Genomic DNA, 23968 nt, shown 5'->3' on the forward strand with positions numbered 1-23968 from the left:
AGCCCAATTCTGCCACTTAGTGATGACCTTGGACAAATTACCTTTCTGAGTCCCAGTTCCCTTATCTGCAAAATGGTGATAATAATAATAAAATCTATGTCATAGGAAGAAAAGGAAAGTAACAGTTGGTGTATTAGCCATTCTGCACAGACAGAACAATAATGTGTGTGGAAATGCTTTGAATAGGGAAAGCTCTATGCAAATATTAGCTGATAATATTTTTAACTAATACTTGACCAAAGAAGAAACACTTCCCAAATCAAATAAACTTCCCAATGCCTTCAATCTTTTCAACCAAGCCCAGACGTGAACACAGCCTATTTACATTTCTGCAAGAGGTCCCATAGTACAAAGCTCATTCTTCAAGTAGGACAAATTGCTTATTAGCTAGAGAGAAGGACTGGGGTCAAGCACCTCAAAGGTGGTTAATCATATTCAATCATTTGCAGGTTCGGCAAACACCGGGCAGTGTTGGTCCCACGCAGTGACTTCCCCCGAGAACCACAGGCACTCATCCGATTATACTTCCCATGTCCCCACCCGGTGCTGAATCAACTGCAGTTCATCCGTGGAGCTGGAAGCCCTCCTTATTTCTCAGCCACAACTCCATATCCACCTGCGGACATGCTCCCTATCAACACTGTATTGCCTTCAGTCTGGACTTTTCCCCTAGCGAAGGGATTTCCCTGTCTAGCCCTTGGGGCACTTGCGCCGCCTTGTCCTGACCTCACTCCAGCAGCTGCCTAAAAGGCTCAGCCTCCCGCCGGCCGCTGGGGGTGGGGCCGCCAAGCCACGGTCAAACCTCTTCTAAGCGCCTGGGGCCTGATTCTGGCTGCCGCCTAGGTGTTGAACTTGCTTCTTGCCAGCTTCCTGCATGCAGTCCAGTGCTTTTCAAACTTGAGCGAGCATCACCTGAAGAGCTTGTTAAGACAGATCGCTGGGTCCCACCCCTGAAGTTTCTGCTTGAGTAGGTTTAGGGTGGGGGTCAGAGCCTGCCTTTCCAACAAGTTCCCAAGTGTTGGTGATGCTGCGATCCCAGGATCACACTTAGCGAAACTTGGCCTCTAGCTTAATGCCGCTCTCAGATAGAGGCTCGCTGGCCACCCGCGCGCTCGCCCCAGCCCTGAACGCTGTGCGGGTAGGGAATAACTCTGCCTCACCAGAGGCCGGAGGCCGCAGATTCCGGAAGGCAGGGCCTGAGGAGTTTGGATTTTATCTTGGGGGCCCGGAAGAGCTTGCACCGGTATGAAAGCAGGCAGGAAAAACCCTTGGGGGTATAGAGCCAGAGGGAAGATAGAGTAACCAGAGGGATGGTTTGTAAACTATAAATGTCTAACCAACAGACTGTATACTAAAAACAAAACAAAACAAAGCAAAACAAAAAACCAACCTTGGGTCCTCAGGTGTTACTGGGATATTTCATTGATTGGGTTCTACTGACCTATTTCTTCAATGTACGCATATTGATTGGGTGCTAAGTCCAGGGTTATGAAGGCGAAAAGACAGGGTCTCAGCCTTTCAGGAGCTGAGAGAAACGGAGAGGGAAAAATGCAAACAATGCCAATGCCAGTGAGATAACTGTTTCTAAGGAGGCAGTGTCAAACTTCTGCAGCGGGTGGGTCAGTGGGGCTCTGGAATCTGAGGAGCAGGAAAAGGTTTTCTACAAGAACTGGCATTTCTGCCAAGACCTGGAGGATAAGTGGGAATTTGCCAGGTAGAAGGATTAGCTGGGAGGGGTGAAGTGGGGAGTGGTTTCCCCAGACAGAAAGAAAGAGCAACAAGACTGAGGAAGTGTAAGATTCCAGGGGGAGAGGTAGTTGGGAAGACTTGACAGGCAGGTAGGTCTCAGGCCTGGGCCTGGTGTCCCTCCTACCTTTATGGTGGTGGCTCCTTCTCTGTCTCTTTTGCTGGCCCTTTGTCAGTTGCTGTCCCTCAGGTGCTGGTGTTCCCTGGGGCTCTGTCCCGGATGCCTGTTTCTCTCTCCATTTCTACTCCCAAAGAGCTCCTCCACCTCTGAGGCCTCACTTACAATCTGCTCATTTGCGGGGCCCACTTGTATGTTCCATCCCAGACCTTGCCCCCCTTAACTCCACATTCATCTCCGTACAGATGCCTGGGGACTTTGTGAAGAGACCCTCTCAAAGATAGCTGGTGAAGAGTAACTTGGTACAGTAAATAGCTGATATTACTCACTAAGAATACAGGAGGAAAGATGCTGGGCTCAAATTCTGAGTCTACAATTTACTTACTAGCTGAGTGGCCTTGGGCAAGTTCCTTGATATCTCTGTTTCCTTATCTATAAAATGGGTTTAGTGATTGTACCTACCTCACAAGCTTGTTCTATAGATTAAACAATAATTGTTGTCATTTATTAAGCTCTATGTTAAGTACTTGGATTCTCTCCAAGATGGTGAGCACCTGGTCCAAGGTCAATCTGCTAGCAAGTGGCAGAGCCAGGTCTAGAACCCAAAGCTCTCTGGCTCCTAGGCCACTTTCTTTGCCTCATTGTCACACTGTCTCTCTGGAGATTGTATGACAAATTGGGAAGTGCTTATGGTAAAATATTAAATGAAAAGAGGATGGCAAATTGCATAATTAGTACAATCATTTTATTAAAAAAGGAAACTAAACTACAAATAGAAAAAGCTAGAAGGAAATACAGCAAATGGTTCAATGTTGTATTAGAGTGATAGTTGTCTTCTAATTTTCTGTATTTTCCACATTTTCTTTAATATATATAATTTTTATTAAAAATTATTTAAAACAATTATAACATTAGAAACAATTACAAGTCAATAATTTCTCATGTTTGAAAATTACACTCTATTGGTAGGTATCCCCTCTCAGTTCTAGACTTACTTCCCTGAATAGAAACTCTTCAGTTTCCTCAAAGGCCAGGGTAGGAAGTAGGTACTGCAGCCATGTTCACCACCCACTCCACAGTTTGCAACCTGGCCCCTGGAGCAGGCTGTCAAAATCAGGTCTGGAAGGAAGTTCCAGACAACCCGGGCTTCTCTTACCGCCTAGGGCTTTCTGGACAGCGCTACAGATCAGTTACTTTTTTTTTTTTTTTTCTAAATAGCCGGCCGAATGCTCTTTTTCCAGTTCTGACTGACTTGTAAGCTTCAGCCTGGCGGGGATGCCTGCCAGGTACCTGGGTCTGCGAGCACCGCCCAAACTGGTCAGGCCAGTCCGCCTGTGGTTGTTTCTGCCAGGACTTGTCAGCGCGCGCGCGCGCGCGCGTGTGTGTGTGTTAGAGACCCACCCTTCTCCCCAGCAACCCAGGTAGGTAGAAGGCAGCTGCAGGCACCACCAGCCTAGCAGTCAGGCCAGATAGGTGGAGTTGAATTAATCTAACCTGGAATTTCCACTTGGCCTGCACAACAGGTGAGGGGAAAAAACCAACAGAAAGAATGGGCAGTTTGGCAACTTGGAAATATTCTTGTGCCTTGCCCTTTGCCCCCTGCCTGGAAAATAGCCCGGGGTGACTTTTCAAAGTGTCTGCGCCTGGTTACAGGGCATGGTTGCGCCACGGTCCCGTCCAGACTGTCCGAGCCTTTCCTGAACGCTGTCCTCCTAGGTTACCCTCCGCGACGCTCCCGTTCCCCCTCCTCTGGGAGGCAGGGCGGGGGTATCGGATTAGTCTTTGTTTTCGACGCGAAAGAGTCGAGCGCCGCGCAGGGGAGGCTGGCGATGGCAGGGGCCCTGGGGTCCGCCTGTGGAGGGCACTCTGCAGTGACCCCCGCGAGGGTGCCCCGCAGCCGGCCCGCGGCCTCTGTCCCTGGGTACCCCCTCCTTGCCTGCCAGGCTGACTCGGTACGCAAACGCGCGATGTTCCCCATTGTCCTGCCTCGGAATGAGCGAACAGCAGTCGAGAGGGGGGTGGTCAGTCGAGTCCGGAGTTCAGGGCTCCCGAGGACACTGGGGCCGTCCCAGAACACTCCGGCCCGCAGGGAGTGGCAGGAAGTGGGGACATCGGGGCCAGCTCCGCGAGGGCCTAGCTTGGGAGGTCCGCGTGCCCCACCCCGTACGGCCCGCCTCGTCCGCGGGAGCCGCAGAAGGGCCGGGGGCGGGGGCGGCCAGCCGGAGGGGGGCGGCCAGGTCCAGGCAGAGCCGACCACTGGGGTGGGGAGCTTCTGCAGGTGCAAAGGCGCGGCGACTGGGCCGGGCCTGCCCCCACCCGCCCGTGGGTCGCTGGCTCCGTCCCCTCCCCCTCCCTGGGAACTCCCCCCATCGTGCAGCCCCAGGCCCCGGGGAGGGGGCGGCGGCGGGGCTCGGCGGGGCCGCACGTGCGCGCCCTCCCGGGCGGGGGAGTCCCCGGGCGAGCACGTGCCGCGGCGCGCGGGGGGCGGGGAGTCCCGCGGACGCCTTCATTGCTGCTGCTGCCGCCGCGGCCGCCGCTGCCTCTTCCTTCCTCCTGCGCCGTCCCCTCCTCGGCCTGGGCGGGGGGCTCCGTGCGCCGAGCTGAGCCGGGCCAGGCCCTCTAGGAGGCGGGCGCCCCAGGCGGCGGCGGCGGCCGCGACGGTGGTGGCAGTGGCGCGGGCCGGGAAACTTTCCCCCTTTGTGCGCGCCGCCCCGGAGGCGGCGGGCAGGTCGGTGCAGTCGGTGCTTTTCCGGCTCCGGGGTGGGGGAGGGGCGGCGGGGAGGCGTGGGGGGCCCGGCCTGGGGGGAGGGGACGGGCCTGGGGCCGGCGCGGGGGCCGCTACTTTGTTGCGGGGGACGGGGCGGGGGTGCTACGGGTCACTGTGTAGCGGAGCCGGGCGGGGGCGGCGGGGCGGGGCGGGGGCTGCGGAGCCGCCGGAGCCGAGCGGCCGAGGCCCCAGAACAAAGGAGCCCGAGCGGCGGCGCGCGCGCGGCCCGGCCCGAGCTGGAGCGCGCCCCCCTCCTCGCGTCCCCTCAGCGAAGCGGGCAGCCCTCTCGGGTCTGGCCGGCGGGCGGGGGGGGGGGTGGGGGGCGCGGCGGGGCGGCCAGCGCGGGCTACCCTGGGCGCGCCCCCACCTCCAGGCCGCTTCCGTGTCGGGGGTTCCCGGGAGCCCCGCCGAGTGCAGCTCTCAGCAAACTTTATTTTGGAAACTCTGCTCCCTTGGGGAGGCCCTAGAGACCTCCAGTGAGGGGTGTGTGTGGGAATTTGAGTGAAACTCTCCCATGCCCATGGTATGGGGCAGAGGACAACTTTCTTAGCAATCACCTTGACTACCCATTCAGTTTATCGTCCAGCTTCTTTTAGCACCCCATTAGGCCCTCGGCCTCCTCCCCCTGACAGAGAGTGGGTGCTGGTGCGCACTGCCAGGGATTCTGGGCAGAACTTCATTGAGCAAGTCCCTTCTCTTTCCCCATTTTCTCTTCCCAGAAGCAGGAAGAGGTAACACGTGAAAGTTGTCCCTGAGCCCCAAGTGATGCGCTTCCCCTTTCTGTCTTTTTTTTTTTTTTTTTTTTTTTTTTTTTTAGGCAGCCCAGCCTTCTCCGTCATCCTGACACAGGAGGAGAAATAGGAGAAAGTCCTCACCCTACCCTGCCCTGCCCTCACCACATACCCACCTGCTCACCTCATGCCTGGGTCCAGGGTGGGTGAGGGTGAAGAGTCCACCCAGCCAAGATGATCCCTTCTCTGGGGATTGCTGCTGACGTCCTCTCCCAGACCCTGGGCCCCAGCAAGTGGGAGAGTGGCCGCCAACTGAGCCCTATCAGACTGCTGCAGAGGAGGTGAAGAAGGGTTGAGAAGAAGCGCCCATTCGGGAGACTGGAGCTACTTGCCTTCACCTCGTAGACTCTTGACTGTTTTAGGAGAGAAGTCACCTTTGGTGGCTTTTGTAGTCAGGCGGGAAGCTGGATTGTGGTTCTGCCCTGGCACCTATGCCCCCATCTCTGGCAACGTCATGAGCCAGTTTCAGGTGCCCCTGGCAGTCCAGCCGGACCTGCCAGGCCTTTATGACTTCCCTCAGGGCCAGGTGATGGTAGGGGGCTTCCAGGGGCCTGGGCTCCCAATGGCTGGGAGTGAATCTCAACTCCGAGGGGGTGGAGATGGGCGAAAGAAACGGAAACGCTGTGGTACTTGTGAGCCCTGCCGACGGCTGGAAAACTGTGGGGCTTGCACCAGCTGTACCAACCGCCGCACACACCAAATCTGCAAACTGCGCAAGTGTGAGGTGCTGAAGAAAAAAGTGGGGCTTCTCAAAGAGGTAAGCTGGCCGGTGCTCGGTGCTCGGTTACCCTCTTTGAGGGTGCTGTATTCGCAGGGATTTTGCAAAAGAGGGTTAAGCCCATCCTCCCATTCTGATCCTCTTGGTCCGACTTCGAGGTAACTGTTGTTGGAAGCTGGCTTGGGCTCCTTTGCCGGGCTGACAGTTTGTAAGTAACTGGGTCGCAGAGGGCTCTGAGCTAGCACTCTCATCTCTGATGTTTGCATTTGTCACTGGACAGTGCTATCCAGCTTTATCTCTAGAAGTTTCTTGTCCTGCTTGAAGCCTCAGATGTATATCAAAGTTATACTAATGCTTGGTTGGGGAGTGATGGCGTCAGGTAAGGGGTGGAGGCTGATGGGTTTGGAAAGAAAAATTTGGAGTGACAGGTGGTTTTATGCTACCCTGATGGAATGGGATGTTTCTTTTTGTAAACATTTTCTTGGGTACCATCGTTTTTTTGTTTGTTTGTTTGTTTTTTGATTTTTTTTCCTGGAAAGATGGCAGGAGAGCCAGTTGAAACTGCTTGGGAATTTAATGAGAAATGCAAGATTTGGGTTCCCTTGCAAAGTACTTCTTGAGGTTAAAGACTGTTTATCTCTCTGTTCCAGGACCCAGCTCAGTTCCTTGGTGTGTCAGAAGCACTCAGATACTAATTGAATGAATGATGTGCTTCTGAGACACTGTCTACCCCAGGGAGGAGTACTTCCTTTATTTGGAGTAGCAGGGTAGAGGGAGGGAAGGAGGAATTGGGATGAGATCAAAGGAGGAAAGTGGAGAGGCAGTGACCCTGCATTGGCCATCTTTCCTTTCCATGAGGCTGGTGGCAGCCGTGACAACGGAGAGTTGGCAAAGTAGGGATGAGAGAAGTTCAGCAGCTTGGGAGGCGCGGTGTAATGGCTAGGTCGCTCTAGGCAGCGGAACTGGCGCTGGACAGAGACGGAGGCCTGCGCTGTCTGTGGACAACTTGGCCTCCTCTCTGGGCCTGTCTTCTCCCTGAGGAAATAGAGGGATTGTGCTTGATGGCCTTTGAAGCCCTTTCCAGCTGGGCTGTGAGCCGCTGTGCTTCGGAGGGCTAGGGCACCTGTGGCTTTGATGGGGTGGCGGCTGGTGCCTGGGATTTCCCTGACCGCTGAGTGCAGAGCCCAGCGCAAGCTTGGTGAGGCTGTGGTCCTGTGGCTGGCAAGAATGATCCAAATGTTCGGGGCAGGAAATTGGGTGTTGCTGGGATGTGTCTGCCCCTTCTCACCTTTTGTCCACTCCTGGTGGAAGCAGCATGTCGTGGCCTAGGGACCACAGACTCAGCACCCTATTTCCCCAGTCTCTGGTTAAAACAGACAACTGGATCACATCTGCAGCCTTAGGAGACAGTGTCCAGCTTAGGAGACATGCCCAGCCCCTTTCTCTTGCTGGTGTTGGGTGGAGTTGGCATTGCTGGCCCAGTGCCCTGTGGGTCATTTCTGAAAGTGGGGTGAGAGCAGGGGTGAGGTTCACTCCTGTGAGATCTGGTGTTTTGGAATGAGGAGACCTGCCAGCGTGGGTTCCTTTGCTTCCCTTCCAGCATTCACTCCCGTCTCCACCCAGTTGTCTCACACCATTCTTCCCATAATCAAACCTGAGGGGTAGGGGTTGAGCTTTCCAGGCTGAATGTTCCTGGAATCAGTGGCCCTTGTGAACCGTGTTTAAGCTCTTTCGGCAACGACGAGGCACACCGAAGTGAGAGGAACTGGAGGGAGGCCAGGGTCCTGTCATCCTTGTGTGTGAGCTGTTGGCCTGGGCTGCTGGGTGGTCGTGGTTAAGATACCAGGGATTTGGGTTGGCTTAGGCTTGGAGACAGCCCTGCTGAGAGATGTCTGCCTCCCCGAGGACCTTGCCATGGCTGGCTGCCCCTTGAGGCCTCTAGGGTCAGGGAAAGTGCAGATGGTGGACTGCAGTATCCCAGGACAGGAGGTCCGCACACTGGCAGTATGTAGACCAGGGCCCATGATAGAGTCTCCCAGTTTCTGGAGAAATAGTGGAAAGGGAATAATGGAGTGAGCTTTTTTCTTAAAGCTTTTATTTTTGGCTTAAAGAGGAGTACTTCATTTCTACCTCTTAATGTTTAAAATGTACTTTATGAAATGAAGGTGCTGCTAGAAAGTTGATTGTCTTTTTTTTTTTTTTTTTAAAGAAGTCTTTACTTGGCAAAATACAAAATGGTAACTAGTCTGTCTCCATCATTCTTTTTAATTGGCCCGTGAAGGCTGACCAATGTAGGATGTACCCCTGGCAGAGCTGAAATGCCTAGAGGCTCCACTTGAATGAAGGAGCCCCAGAACCAGCCCAGCATTTACCAGCCCCCAAAGGGACTGCTGGGACCTTAACCATTAGTCTGAACAGCCATGTAGCAGAGGGAACATGTCCTGGAATTGGGGAAGTTGGGAAAGGAGGAGACACATTTCTGGCATTTTGAGTTTTCTTTGGTTTTCTCTCAGGGATAGAACTTTAGAATTTGGCCCTGACTATTCAGGTGGAACAAGACAGCATCCCAGGAGTTTCTTAGGAATCAGACCATCTCTTTGCGTCCCTGCTCCCTGGCATTTCCTCTCTGGGCACCCTTTCTTTACTTCCGTCCTGTCTCCACCTCCCCCATCTTCCTTTGGGGCTTTCTTTGAGCTGTCTGCTGACAGCTGCTTTGTATCATCTTGTAAGCTGGTGAACATTATCTCGGGTTTCCTGTCTCCTCGCTCTTTTCCCAGTGGGGAGGGTGCTGCAGAGCCCCTCTACTCAGAAGAGAAGTTTAGTATTTTAAGAGTAGAGACAGCTCCCAGAGTGGGCCCTCCCACCCGAGGCAGGTGACTACTTCTCTGGGTCCTAAAGTGCAGTAACACAACTGAAGGGGTTCGTTCCTGTATCACGGTCTTCCTAGTACCAAGAGGGATTTCGAGCCTGGGCTGTTTGACCTCCCCCTTCTTTTTACCTGAGTGGTGGCTTGTAGCATAAGACAGCTGATTAGAAAAGTCGGATTTGGCAGGGGCGGAGATAGTTGTCTCAGAACCTGAAGTGTGCGCTGTGCCGCTTACTCTTCTGGGAGTCTGTTTTCTCATTTGTCAGATGGAGTAACCTGTTTTTGCAGGGTTGTTGTGAGAATTGAGATAAAGTATGCATGATGTCTGGCACATAGTAGGTAATCAGTGCACAGGGACAGAACACTCTTAGGACATCTAAAGATGGATTAATCTTTATGTATAAACAATTGTGCATTAGTGAATTTCTAGGTTGTAATTGTATAGATGTAATTGAAATTCAGTGTTTATCTCAAGACATCCCCTCACTTGCTCACAGAACTGTGAGGCCAGGCAGAGAGAGGGAAAGGCTTACCAGCCTCTCCGCTGGGCCTGACAGAGTTGCTCATGGCAGAGGGAAGTAAGCACTTGATAGGTATGTAGAAGAAAAACATTGTGTAAAAAAACCTGTGTAGGAAAATGTATGCATAAGGGTGGAAGCATGACTGAGAATTATCAATGAAAATGAAAAGAAATGGGAACACATATGGTGGGAGACACTGTTTGGCCCTCAGCCAAGTGGATTTAGTAGCTGAAACAGCTCTCTCCTCCAGTACGTTGGAATTAGGGATCTCTCAACAATACCAGGACACCTGATGGATCGCCTTGCCTACTGGTAGGTCTGTCTTCCTGGAGATAGAGCCTGTGAGCTCGGATCCTTTCAGGTTGGACCAGTTCCCACCCATAGAGAGAGAATTGATGGGTGAAGTAGAATGATGAGACTCTGGAGAAAGGGACTCCCATCTCAGCGCTTGTGAGGCCAGAGAAAAGGCAGGGCAAGGACAGGTGTTTACCATAGACTTTAGGCAATTGTTTTTTCAAATGCAAACAGTTTTTAACCCCTTGGCCACAGTCTCTAAAAGGGAAGTTAGCTAGAGGGATAGGATTGCTCTTTAAAAAGGAAGTGCTGACTGAACAGTCCTGAATAGTGCGCTAAGGAGGGAGGTAGTGAGAGTGGGGAAGAATTGAGCAGTCCGTGTGGCCACATGGCCGCCGTCTAATGAGTGCAGATGGTAAGAGACTGTGCTCCTTACACGTAGACAGGGGGTGCGTGATACCAAAGGCAGATTCAAGAGTTGTCTGACCCCTGAAGAGGAGCGTCGGGAAGTCTGGTGGCCAGAATGCACTGAGGCTGGTGGAAAATACTTAAGACAATAAAAGTCTTTTATATACTCCCAGCAAGAACGAGAAGGAAGGGGTAGGTTCACTACTTCTGGGAGCATGACTGACACTGAGAAAGCAGCCGTTGGGTTCCTGTTGTGTTAGGAGGTATAAACTGGGAAGGACCACAGTGTGTGTGGTTAGAAAAGAGCCAGCCGGCCGTTCTGAGTCTGAGTCACTCATTCCCTGGTCAACACCTTTAGATAGTCTAGTGGCATGACAGCTTTATGAATTATGATGATTGAAAGAGGACCAAAAGACTAGAGATAGGCAAAAAGTCCAAATTTTCAATGTGATTTCGGAAATTATAAACGCTTAAGTTTGATGTCAGTTTTTGACAGTTCTAGAGCAGATTGTTAAAAAAGTGGTTTGCGAGACATTAGAAGGGCAAGTGGTGAGCTTTGGGGGTCCTGTGGTTCTTTACAAAGCAACCCAGTCAAACTAACAGATCTGGGTTTCTGCAAATAAATGATGGTATCTCCTGCCAGCTTCTTGGACAGATCAGAAGGCCAGTTTTTGATTTAAAGTCAACCTGGAGAGGGCACTGGTAAAACTGCCCTTTTGAATCTTTTTATTAACATTGTGGATCAGGGTTCCACGCTGGGATCACCCGGGTCACACCCTCAGGGATTCTGATTTAATTGGTGTGGATGGACCCAATTGGGCTAGGGCTCCCCAGGTATATCTAACATGTAGTTACAGTGGAAGTTCTCTGATGCAGATGAGAGCTGAGGTGATGGGCACCTACTTCGATTCTTTTACTGCTCCCCTGAGTCTTGGGGCACCTGAATGATTCCCACCTTGCTAATCAGTGGAGCAACATCATTGGCATCACCTGAGAGTTTGCTAGAAATGCAGACTCTCAGGCCCCATCTCAGACATAGTCCAAATCTGCACTTTAACCAGATTCCCAGGTGATTTGTATGTCCACGAGAGTATGAGGAGCTGGCGACTAGGAGAAGGGGGTGGGGCATGGAGAAAGGGACAGAAATATGTCTTGATAAACAGGTGAAAGAACTCAAGTTGCCAAGAAAGGTAAGGAAGATGACTCAACCTCTCTCCCCTCCCCCTTCCCCCCCCCCCCGCCTTTTTTTAGCCTATAGGGCAGGGACAGAAGAACCTCTTGAGATTTATTCCAGGTTTATACTTGTTCTTCTGGAGTCCATTTCTTGCTACTCTTATGAGTTGTCATAAGGAACCTGTGTGTGTTCTGTGAATAGTCAGGAAAGGGCTCTCAGACAGTTTGCTGCTCAGCGGCCTGACTCAGGTTGTTGTAGCCCCATGAGAGAGTAGTAGCTGGTAGTGGTTGTGAAGAGGGTGTGTTAATAGAATCTTGGGTTTCATAGAAGGGTCTGGAGGCTTATGCAGCTGAAGGCATGTGCACCTCTTCATCACATATAGGTAAGGAGTAGGTCTGTCAGATCTGTGGTGGGGGTGGGGTGGGTGGGTAGTGGTAGTGCAGGTATTAAGTTGAATGATCAAACAAGGAGTTAAAGAGATTGGGGCAGTCTAGAATGATGGGCCCCAAACAAACTTGATGAAATTTAATCAGGGTAAATCCAAAGTTCGGTACTTGTTAAAAAAAAGAAGAAAGAAATGCACAATTAAGGAACCCTGCCTTCCTAGCAGGTAGGAAGAGATGAAACTCTAAAAAGGGATGTTGATAGCCTAGAGATCTGTCAGTGGTCACGTGGGGGACAGTTGATGGAAACAGGCCTGTTCAGCTTGATAATGGGTAGAGGAACGCAGGCTGAGACATGTCTTGTGTAAAAGAGGGAGTCAATTCTGTCATGTGGTGTGTAGAACTTTTGTTCATGGGTGGAAGTTATAAGCAGGTAGACTGAACTCATATTAGAAAAAAGAATTGTCTAACATTTGCAGCTCTTCCAAGACTGAAGCGCCAGCCCTGAGAGGGTGCGAGAGGTGCTGTGTTTCCTGTGCCTGCACATGTCAGGGTAGAAGCTGGGTGCCGATTGGCAGGGATGTTATGAGGACATCCTCTTTAGGGTGTGGCTTCTTTACTTGGTGTCTCTTGCAAAGACTGCGTAAAGTATAATATCAAATCTATTTTCATATTCTTCATAACTACGTTGCAGAGAAGAAACATCCCCTTTAGGCTGTAAAGTTTTCGTTGAGTTCTAGACTATCTTATACATAGATGTAGTAATCTCAGACCTAGGTTGGAATAGAATTTGTGAACTTTCTGAAAACTTTAGCCAAATGTTTGAATGTGCAGGGGTATCTTTTCTCGGGGGAGAAGGTCTGTGGTTTTCAGTAGATTCTCAAGACTATTCATGACCTCCCCAAATTTAAGAAGCATGTTTTACCTGAGCTGTCCAGTATGGTAGCCATTAGCCACATGTGGCTATTTAAATTTAAATTAGTTAAAATTAAATTCAATTGCTCAGTCATACTAGCTGCCCTTCAGGTACTCAGTAGCTGCATGTGGCCAGTGGCTCGTGTATGGGACGGCGCAGGTGTAGAACATTTCCATCAGCATGGGAAGTTCTCTTGGACATGGAGTTGCCCTGAGTGGTCTCTGAACCCTCACCTAGACCTCTTTCTGGATGGGGGACAAAGCTGTCCAGGTTAGCAGCTCTCAGAAGGATATTTTGGGTCGGGAGCCCTGTCCCCACCCCAAGGTAAGTGGTGAGGGGTGTGGAAGGGGATAGTGCTTTCCTGGGTTCTGACTTACCCTGAAGCTCATTGCTGCTTCTTGAGGGCATGACCGTGTTTAATTATCTGCTCTGGGATGAGAATAACAAGAGGAATGAGGTGTGGCTCCCCACCCAAAGGCTCTCTCTGAAGCTCCCTAGGGGAAAGTGGCCTCTCCCACCCACAGATGTGCCCTGGTGAAACCTAACCATCTTTACTTCTGGTTCCAAATTTGCTTCTGCAAAGATCTGCCCAGAGTCCATCCTCGCCTCTCTGCCTTGGGCCTCTCATTTAAAAGGCAGCGAGGTGACAGAGTGAGTTGGAAAACTATGTCAGGGGTCTTAGGAGTTGTCAGTAATTCCCCACTCGCCTTCCCATCACTTCTTTACAGCTCCCTTGGGGATCGAGGGCCGGATGCTCAGGAAGGAGCCTCTTCATCTTCCTTGAGCCCTGCTGCAGTCCAGCTGCCTGTTTTTGGAAGAGTCTGTGAGGGTTGGTGTGGCCTCTTGCCTGAATGTGCAGGGCAGTGGCAGCTGGAACACCTGAGTGGGCGCATCCCTCTGTGGCCTTGTCTCCTGCCATTTGCATAAGAAATTGGATAACCTAAGTTTTTATTAGTCACTGCTGGGGGAGGGGGGGGAAAGAAAGCCACAGCTTAGTGACTGGCTGGCCTCCAGGTGACCACAGGTCTGGGGGTTGCTTGCTTGCCTCAGGTCACATAAGCCCTGTCCCTACCCTGTTGACTCTGACCTGTACAAGTTCCAACTCCATCGTGCCCTGTGTTCCCACACCCAGTGGAGAGTTCGTGGACAGAAAAATGTACCTTCCGCCAACCTGGAATTGTGAAGCAGCAATTCCAGATTCTCCAAATGGAAGGAGAGTTACATTGTGTAGAGTCGTTTGGGGACATTTGCCAGACAGCTTGTCCCCCAGGAGCCTCCCACCCCTCCTAATCATGTCCAGGAAGTCTCAGGAAATTCTGGGTCCAATACAAATAACAAGGGACTGGGCTAGAGTTTGTTCCACTTCTAAGCCATTCTTATGAGGAGGACATTGGGTGGTTCTCTCTCATTTTGTTTTTCTCTGTCTTTTTATTGATTGTTCCACCTTTTAAGGGTAAGCTCTGGGTGTCCCAGTTCCCTTGTTGATGCTGGGTGTGACCGTGGAGCCCTAGAAGAGAGAGGAATGGCAGACTCTCACTGTGAGGGCTGCGTCCTGTCTGGACTATGTTTAAACTGCAGGATGAGGGGCTAGTGGGAGGAGAGGAGCCAGTGCTAGGACAAAGAGGAGAGACAACTTCTTAGAATGTTTCCTCGGTCCAAGGACCTACAGTGTTCCCTGCGCTGGAGGAGGGATACTCCTCCCTCTGGCATTGCTTCAGCTTCCAGAGTCAGGATGTCATCTCTTTTGAATTGTAGACCTGCAAGTTGCCTTCCTAGCCTCATGCAGCGAGTCTCACCCGGAACTGGCTGTGTGTAAGGCAGCGCACTGAGCCTGAGCTGTGGGTAGAGGGGAGGCCGTGTGTACTCAGTGTGTGCTCTGTCTCTAACAAAGTCACAGGCTGTGGAGGGAAATGAGTGTGAAAACAAATCATTACGGCCCAGTCTAGTAGGGCTATAAGGGAGGGATGCTTTGAGGGCAGAGACTAGCCTTAGTCACCTTTGGGCCCAGAGAGCCCAGGGGGAAAGGGAAAGAGAGCTTCTGTATGAAGATATGTGAAGGTTGAGGGGGGTTTCCAGGAGGAGGGAAGCATCTCCCCTCAGCCTAGGGTGTGTATAGTTGCTACTGGAATGCTCTGGCTGGTGGCAGGAGTGCGGAAGGACACAGACTGCAGTGGGCCACACATGGCTGGTCCTGGATCCTCCAGGTGGAAAATGAGACTTTTTGTGTTAATTCCCCTTGGAAGTTCTCCAAAGCTGCCCCCAGGTTTCTAAACCACTTAGCATTCCTGTGTCCCACCGTCTCAAAAACCTGTTAAGGTCTCGTGTTACTTGCTTACTTGGGTCCTGGAACATTTGGTGGTCCTAGGCTGTTGAATGAAGGTTGGGGAGACCCTGATGAGGTTCATAGATGCTAAGACCTCCTCACAAGCCTCTAGGAGGGCATGCGGGGTGTGGGCAAAGCTGCAGCTGCTGCCTGTCAGCCTGGGTGGGTCCAGGTGTGTTCTCTTTGTTGGCACTGAAGTGTGCAGGTGGAGTTGTTGGCCAGCTGTTTCCTTTGGACATTGCTGGGGCCCTGGGTTCAGTCTGGTTCTTCTGTATCTCTAAGGAGGAACACCTTTACTTCTGTTCTTCCTGCTGCTTCTCCGCCTCCTTGAGGCTGCTGTTGACACAGACTTCCACTGCCGAAACTAATTGTGAAGCCTGATCAGTGAATGAAGGCAAAGGCAGTTCCCATGACAACCGCAAAGAGTTTCAAATATAGAGAATGATGTGTGTGTGATGGGCTGCAATTACTTGGGTGGAAATTGATGTGTGGACACCCGGGACTTCAAACATAGGCTCTGAAGGTGGAAGGGGTGTTGGGTTTCTTTGGCAGGATCCTTTGTGCAATGGAGAAGGAAGGGAAGGAGGTCACAGACTTCCCCTACAGTCTCTTCCAAGTGCCTTCAGTGTGTGGAATGTTGGGCAAAACCCTGCAGGGGCTTTGGAAAGGCATGACTCCAGCTATTCTGGTTGGAGAGGCAGAATACTCAGAGAGACAAACAGCAGTACCGAGTGTCAAATGAGAAAGAAGTGCTGTAGGCTGGCAGAGGACCATGGTAACCAGAGAAGGCTTCCTGGAGGAGGTATGCTTGAAGTGAGCTTTGAAGTAAAGCTTTGTAGGGAGTGACCTCATTTAGGACATAGCCATGGCCAGTCAGGAAAAGTCTTTCTACTTCCTACCAATGCTAGAAGAGGTAGGTAGATATGAAAATTGTAGAGTCACACGGAGCAGCACTGACTGTATAGCTACCAATGAGGGGTAGTGAGAGCCCCGCTCAGTCATTTTCTAACTGTGTGACCTTGGGCAAGATGCTTAGTCTCTCTGTATCCTGGTTTCTCCATCTATAGAATGGGCATAAATAATTCTTATTTCGTCAGTTTGTTTTGATGGTTAAAGACACATTACATTTTATGCCCAAGTATGGGGCCTAACATGGGTTTAGTGCTTAATGGATGTCTGGATGTGTCCTCATTCCCTAGTCTTTATATCTATATATCTGTGTGGGTTCTAACCTATGGGTATCCGTGTTCCTGAGGTTCTCGGTGTTGGGGTATTTTGTGTGTTCTGTGAGTGAAAACATTCACTTTTCTCTGGTGGGGAGGGCTATGGCCCCATTTCTCCTACTGGGAGTGAGAGACTGGGGGTCATGATGGAAGGTGTGTAGAAACCCTTGGCCCCCATGCAGAGGGGTTACAGATGCCTCTGGGTTGGTCATTGAGAAGCCACAAATGTAGAAAAAGGGGTAGACAGATTGGACCGGGTTGGGTGTGGTTTGTGGAGAGCATCTCTGCTGAAGGCGGAGTGGCCCCAGCATGCGCCTTTTTGACTCCTTGGAGCCCTGGCATTCAGAGGAGGGCCGGAGACCAGGGTGGGACAGAGATGGGAGCAGGGGGACTGCCTCAGGGACCATGGCTCCTTTAGGATAGCTGCAGGGGCTGGGCTAGGAACTGTGGCTGAGGTAGGACTGGGTTAGCACTGAGGGCTTGCTGAGGCAGAAAGTCAGGGTGGCTCCTGCAGGCTGGTGAAGAAGTGGGCTGGGCCGAACAAGGCTAGGACTCAGCTCTGGTTCAGTTGTGGCAGGTCTTGCCCTCCCAGGAGAGCAGGTGTCCCTCCGATCCTCAGGGACCTCAGAGAGAAGGCCGACCAGGAGAGTGGACTCCATATCTCAACGCCCAACCCCCTGCTTCTCCACCCTCGCATAGAAACTCAGCTCAGCACATTCCAGCTCTGTGCAGAGCCTAGTAAAGTAGGGAAGACAGGGCCCCCGCCCACGTGGGGAAGACTGCCGTGTAAATAAATAACTGCACTTGGTAGTGACTGGTGTGCTGGATGAGGCCCTGCACTGCTCTGTGAAGGCCCTGGGAGAAATGGGTGATTCTCAGAGGGGCTAGAAGAGCTGGGGAAGTGGCAGAGGGAGGTGACCTTTGGATTAAGCCTTTCCCCGTGCATGGAGGTTGGGGGGAATCGGGGGAGGAGAACCCAGGCAAGGAGCAGTATTTCAGAGTCTCCAAGGCATGAAAAATGATACTGTTCTCAGATCCATAGCTTAAAAGGATGTGGTTGGGTTCAAGTGACCCCCATCCATCTTTGCATTTCCCTGAGATTGGCAGAGAGGGAGTGGTTTAGAGAATTGGGGGAAGAAAGTCCTAGATTGGTATCCTAGCCCACTACTCACCAGCTGTGTTGTTGTGAGACAAGTAATCAACATCTATCTCTAAGCCGGTTTCCCCATAAGAGACAAGGTTGTGTGTGGAGTAATTCAAATGAGATGCTCCTACAGAGTGGTTGGCACAGAGCCTGGTACATGGCAGGGGCTTGATAAACTGTGGCAGCCACAGCAGCAACAGTATTAATTGTCCAAGCAACAGACTGTGTGTGGAGTGGGTGTGTGGGGCCAGGGTTTTGGGGACCAGGATAAAGAAAGGACTTTACTTGACCTAGGGTGCAGAAGTTCAGCTTCCCATCTTGAGCCAGGACACTGCTCCTTATCCTGCCTTGCCCTTGAGAGGAGCCCCACAGTGCTGCCTTTTGTTTCTAGGGGTGATAAAGGTATGGGCCCTGGTATGTCCAGGAGTCTCCTCACTAGGGGCAAGTTTGCTGTCTCTCCAAAGGCAGCTCTATCCTATCTGAGTACCCCCTTGGGGGGTCCATGGAGGGGACAGCAATTGGGCATCTGTAGTGGAGCAGGTAGCCAACCATATCTCACTGAAACAGGGGCTGTCACACATCCTAACTAGCCTGAGTCCCTTTTTCACTCTGATCTCAGCTTCTTCATCAATGAGATGAAAAGTAGTACAGAATGAGCTCTTCCAGAAACTAAGTGTGATGGCAGCTAGCAGCACCTACAGCATGTAGGGCACATGCTGCACTTCCACACAGAATCTTCACATCTATGTATGAGGTTGCTCTTTGTAGTTCCATTTTACAGATGAGCAGAGTGAGGCTAAGAGAAGTAAGGTGCCACCATTAGGGCCCCGCAACTAGATGGTGCTGGAGCCAGAAATGGAATGAGATATGTAAGGACTAGAGTCTGTGATGTCACCTTCCTGGGAGGCGGAGGCTCGGGGGTGTTCAGCTACAGGGAGGGAATGGGGTGGGGCAAGATGTGCCCAGGGATGCCAGGAATTAAATCTAGGAGTGGAGTTTAGGGCCTTTCTCATCCCATTTCTCTTCTTCTGACCTCAGTCTTCTGTCTCAAAGTTTGGGAAGTGGAGGTTGGAGCTCTTGGGGTCTGGGCTCACTTCCTCTCCTTAGCCTTTCCTGGAGATGGGAAGCCTTGAGGCCTGAGGTGGGAGGGCTCTTCTAAGAGGAAGAAGCATCTGGAGTGGTGGTGTGGGGAGGCTGTCTGGATGAGGCAGGTATGTTCAGTCACAAGGATGAGCCATCCTAGGCGAGGTGTGGGTGTTTGTGTGCACGGGGACAGCCAGGCTGGCTTGGTGAGGCTTTGAGCCACAGGCATTGTGAGCTTCGAGAAGTCTTTTTTCGTAGTCTTTTCTCGAGGTAGGTGTTGGAGGGAGGGAGGAGTAGGACTGCATAGGGTTAAGCGCGTGGTGTTGAGAGCACACAGACTTGGCTTGGAGTCCCAACTCTGCTGTTTTCTGGCTGTGTCACCTTGGGTAAGTTACTTCACTTGTTTTGCCTCAATTCATCTGCAAAATGGGGTAAAGGTTCATACTGCCAAGGTGCCTTTTTTTTTTTCTTCTAAGATTGCAGGAGCTATTATTGCTCTTGTTCTTACAGCGCTGGCACTGGGTGAGGCAGTTGCCTGGTGTTCTGGGGTTAGACAGTTGTGGGAGGGAGAATCTCACCAGCGTCCGCTCCACCCCAGGCGTGGTCAGTCATTTGACCCTGGAGATGCAGAGGATGCCTCCGGCATTACCTTCGGGGTCCCCTACTCGGAGGAGGTGGGGTGACCTGGGATCCCCGGCCGGCCCGGGAGCAGCAGCGGGCCTGGGCTGCAGCCAGTGCGTCTCCGCGGCACCCTCGGCAGTGCCCCCGCCTCCTGGTTGGGCAGGTCCAGCCCCCGGCGGCCCTGCCCCCGCCTGGCCAGCCGCGGGGATTGGCTGGCGTGCGCGCCGCCCCCTCCACACCAGCCTCGCCGGCGGCGGGGAGGGGAGCCAAGCCGGCAGCTGGCCGCCGCCTCCTCTGCAGTGCCTCCCTCCGTGCGCTCCGGCGGGGATAATGGGAGGCCCGCCGGCCCATGCACCAGAGGAGGCCGGCCGAGGTAGAGCGGGCAGGGCAGGGAGGGACAGGCCAGCCCAGACACAAGAGGAGAGGCAGTACCTTGTGTGTGTGTGTGGCTCTGAGGAGGGTGGAAAAAGGAGAAATGAAAACAAAAACACTGGAAGGCGAACGAGCCCCTCCACAGCAGCGCGTCTGGGCGGCAGCTGGAGGCAGGAAGATGGTCCCTGCTGTCCTCTTTTTCCGAGGCCCCATCCCTCCCATCCTTCCGCTTGCCCGCAGCGGTGTCAGGGGTGCAGCAGAAGGAGTTTGCTTCTCTCCTGCTGTCATCCTGGCTCATCAGTCTCTCTGGCTTCTTTTGCAGGTGGAAATAAAGGCTGGTGAAGGACCTGGGCCGTGGGGACAAGGGGCTGCTGTCAAGGTACCTGTGTGTGTGTGTGTGGGGGGGGGGTGAAGTGTATGACTGGATTGGATAAAAATAAAGGGTCTCCTCTGGTGATCCCTTAATCTCCCACTGTGTGTAGCAGCAGCTGAGGGGGGAGGGGCAGCGGGGGTGCGGGTGGCCAATGAATTCTCAGGCCTGTGTGGGTTTTGTTTGGATTCTTTTTGCTTTCTCAGCTGGATGGTTTGGGTGCAGTTGTGATTGGGTTTGTTGAACTGTATTTTTTTTTTTTTTTTTAAAGACATTCAGCCCACTCCCTACCCTTGCCTCTGGAAATCTCTTGAGACTGTCCCTGGCACTGTTGGTTTGCATCCAATCTGCAGAAAATCCCTGGGTGGGGTAAGGGGTAAGGGGGAGGGGGAATTGAGCTCCTGAGTCTGAAGCTGATAGGGTGTCATTAGTCATGCTGCTGTCACCATGGAGATGGCTGGAGAGGAAAGGAGGTGGTGGGGGTGAGGATATTTTGGGTAGGGTGGGGGCTGATGCAACATCATGACTGGGAATTTGGTGGGTGGCTGCTGTTACTGTGTGGCTTGGTGTCTGGGGGACTGGGAAGGAAATGCTACCAGGTGAGTTGGAAGCGGAGAAGGGGGTATTGAGCTTCTCCATGTGGTTGTCTGAGGGCCAGGGCTGGGATATTTGGGGCAGGGCAGGGTCTGGTAGGGTATCAGCCATTACTAGGAAACACAGATGTCCCTCCTTGGTTGACAGGGACCAAGATCAGTGAGTCTCCTTGGGCTTTGCCCGTGTTTTCAGGGCTGGGGACCCATGGGGAGTTTGGGATTACTCAGCAGTATCCTCTCCTGGCCCAGGGCAGAGAAAACGGAGTGAGAGGCAGCTCCATGTGGCTGCCTCTCAAGTCCAGAGCAGAAAGGCTGGGGAAGTAGTGAGGGGATAGGACTTAATGGGACTTTTCCCAGGAGTGAGAGAGCCCCTTCCATACCCTGCCTCAGCTCTACCTTTCCCTTGGGCTCCCAGAGCCTGTGGGGAGCTAAGAGGATCTGGTTGCTTAGGTAGCCTGTAGGTGAGCTGCTCCTGTCCCCAGACGCTCCTCTCTGAAAATTCTACTCTTGCTACCTGGGAAAGCTGTGAGAAGCTCTGTGGAGGTGCTGGAAGTGGCACTCTGCCACCCCACTGCCTGGGTGGGGATGCTGGCAGGGAGGGGCTCTGCTTCCCCATGTGGGATGGGGGTTCCTGGGTGAGGCTGCAGGGTGGATCAGAAGCCAGGGTGGTTCCTTGACCTCCTCCCAAGGAACTGGAGACAAGGAAGTGCTTGGGGGAGGGCAAGAATTTTGCTTCTGGAGCAGCTTCTGGGGGAAGGAGAAGAGCCAGGTGGCATTAGCTCCCTTGGGGAGCTGGATATGCCTTGGCGAAGCTAGGAGGTGGGGGTGATCACCTGGGAAGGGACCGTGGGAGGCCCCTGAGGCAAGCAGAAGTTGTTGATACTGGTGATTCTGTGGGTGGAGAGCAGAGAGCTGTGAGCTCACTCTACTCTCTTCTCCGGAGCAAAACCCCCAGGTTCCACCTCTGCTTCCTCCCCTGGCCTCCCACTGCTGACTGGGGAGCTGTAATCACCGTGTGTGCTGTTGAGGACTGTGAGCACAGAGATCATGGAGTGCACCTGTTCTGTCCCCCACCCTGGGGAAAGCAGGACAAGAGGATGAGGACAGATGGGCTCAGGGAGGGGGCAGCTTCCTCTCTCCTGTGTGTCTCCGGCCTTGTCAGTCAGAGCTTTCTTCTCTGTTGGGAGGAAGGACTGCTGGCAGTTTTGTTTACTCCCGAAAGCACCCCCTCCCTCCTGCCTAGCGATGGCTTCTCAACCTCTTTCCAAGTGTGTTCTCCATTTCTCTCTGCTGGCCCTGCAGTCCTGCTAAAAGCTCCCAGCCTGTACCTTGACCCTTAATGTTGTGGACATTTGTTAGGGCTACTTGGAAAACCAGGGGAAGCCCTTTAAAAATGTCTTCCTTCTTCCCCCATCTCAGAATGGAGCCTGAACTGGCTGCATTTTGACAGGTTGTGCCTGTGCTTGTTTTTATTGTTAAGTTGTTTGTTGAAGAATCATCACTTCCTCTTGGCCCACTTGGACACTGCTGGCAAGCAGTGGGATCTGAGCCCCCTGTTCCTGGTGCTACTCCCCTCCCCCCACTTAAGCGGCCTATTTGGTACAGTGTCCTACATACCCTGGTTGAGGTAGTTTGGCCAGATCCTCTTCTATCAGCAGGTCATGGTGTAGGAAGTTGTGTCTGGTATGTGAGCTCATTTTGAGGTCAGGCCAGGACTCTGGAACACAGGGCAAAGGGGTCTCACAGTATGTGTTCCCATGGGGTAGGTGCAGGCTGGGAAAGCCTTCGGGTGAATGGTATTCAGCAGCCAGTGGGTAGTCATCTACTGGAATGTGCTTATCTACTGTGTGCCAAGTCCTGCCAGAGTTTCAAGAATATCCATGATGTAGAGTGTACAGAGTTGAGCTTGATAAACACAAGTTGTCATTTTACCGTCTAGTGTGTTACGTGTCTACCCATGATATCCCAAGGAGCATGCCAGAGCAGAGCACACACTGTTGCTGCCACCGCCTTCTTGGCAGTGAGGGCCCAGTGCCGAGAGCACCAGGCCGCCTGGCTTTCAGTCTCCCACGCTGCTCCCATGTGCTGCCCCTTGGGAATCCTCCACTGGCTGAGGATGTCTGGAAACTATTTTGGGACTGTGCCCAGGATTTCTGCCTTCTGTCTCTTCTTTTGACCACTGCGAAAGTGCTCCTTTGTCGACAGTCTATGACCCTTGACTTTCCACACACCTTGGGTGACTCCTACCAGTTTTTTGCCTGCTTTGCCTGCTCTTACCGTTCTGCAGCCCTTTGTCCCACTCTTGCTCTCTGAGGTGCATTTACAAGCAGTCTTGAACTTGGAGAGAGATGGCAGCAGGTGAACTTGTCGGACTGGAGCTGGAAGGGAGCCAACCAGGAGGATTTCCAGGTTGAGTTTGGGGAGGGGGGGAGGGACTTCCCTCATGCATAACATGAACTTAGAGTTCCAGGGCTCAGCTCCACCTCCTGGGGACTCCTCACCAGTTTTCAAATGTCATGAGAGAGGGAAAGGACTTTGCAAGATAGGTGAGTGAGCCGAAGGGGGAGCCTTCCTCCCCACCGTGGTGTCCCCAGAATCCCTGTGAGGGCTCCTGCAGCTTTCACACTGGCTCCCTGAGGAGGGCCCAGGCCCTGGGTTCCCTCCAGTTGCAGATGGACATTTCTGCTAGAAATGGTCTTTGCCAAGTCCCCTCCCATACTACCAACACCCCCCCCCCCCCCCCGCAAGCTGTAGTAAATGGTTTGGCTGGCTGGGGGTGGGGACAGGGAATGTGGTGGGGCTTTGGTTCAGCTCAGCTTTTGGGTCTCTCTGTCTGACCTATTGGGCTTTTGGCCTTATTTGCTCTCACACTTGGGCATCTGGCAGTCAGCTGAGGACTCCCCTCTTGTTCCCAGCATGTCCACAGCTTCTAAGAAGAAGATGGCTTCCTTGTGGGTTAGTTTAGGAAGCTTTGGGCAGATAGGGGACAGAGATGGCTTAGATGAATAGAATCTATAGATTATCATGCTTTCTAGGACTAAGACCCCATCCCCATTCCCTTTCTCTCCTTTTCTTCCTCCCTTTGTCTTTCAGTGTTTACTGAGCATTTACCATGTTCTAGGTACAGTACTGGGTCCTGAAAATTAAGAGAAATCATTATTATTTGATTTTTACAATGCCCCTGGAAGCAAGAGATATCGACTAAATTACCTAGAACCATAACTCTTAAGTGGGCACACAGCATTGGCAGTTTTCATTTTTTTAAAATACAATGAAGACTTTTGATCTTTGTATTTGGGGCTATGAACTTGCACCTGGCAGACCCTTCACCCCCAACTATGCCTAGGTCTTTACCTTTGCTTTCATCATTGGCTCAGGGGACCTCAAGGGACTTTAAAGAAAGAATCAAGATGCCATCCATGTTTTTAATAAGTTAGTGTTTCTGGGATCTGGCAATTACAGATTGGGGTAGTGGGATCAGAAAAGGAATGGCTGTAAAGAGAGCTTAGTTTTGAAAGGGAAGTGTCAGCTTTAGAT

General features: G+C 52.2%; 1 protein-coding gene across 6 annotated transcripts in view; it reads left to right on the plus strand.

Annotated features, from left to right (window-relative positions):
* Positions 1-3264: 3264 nt before the first annotated feature.
* The window catches only part of TET3 (tet methylcytosine dioxygenase 3), a 98945-nt gene continuing 78241 nt past the window's right edge, over positions 3265-23968 (plus strand). The window contains exons 1-3 of one of the 6 annotated variants that reach the window (XM_036223936.1): positions 3265-3285; positions 5449-6179; positions 19791-19847. In XM_036223936.1, coding sequence (XP_036079829.1) covers positions 5877-6179; positions 19791-19847 — 360 coding nt within the window. In that variant the 5' untranslated portion in view covers positions 3265-3285; positions 5449-5876. The other 5 variants (XM_016130594.2, XM_016130593.2, XM_016130592.2 and 2 more) reach the window with 5 other exon arrangements.

Source organism: Rousettus aegyptiacus, unplaced genomic scaffold (assembly GCF_014176215.1).
Source record: "Rousettus aegyptiacus isolate mRouAeg1 unplaced genomic scaffold, mRouAeg1.p scaffold_m13_p_7, whole genome shotgun sequence".
NCBI lineage: Eukaryota > Metazoa > Chordata > Mammalia > Chiroptera > Pteropodidae > Rousettus > Rousettus aegyptiacus.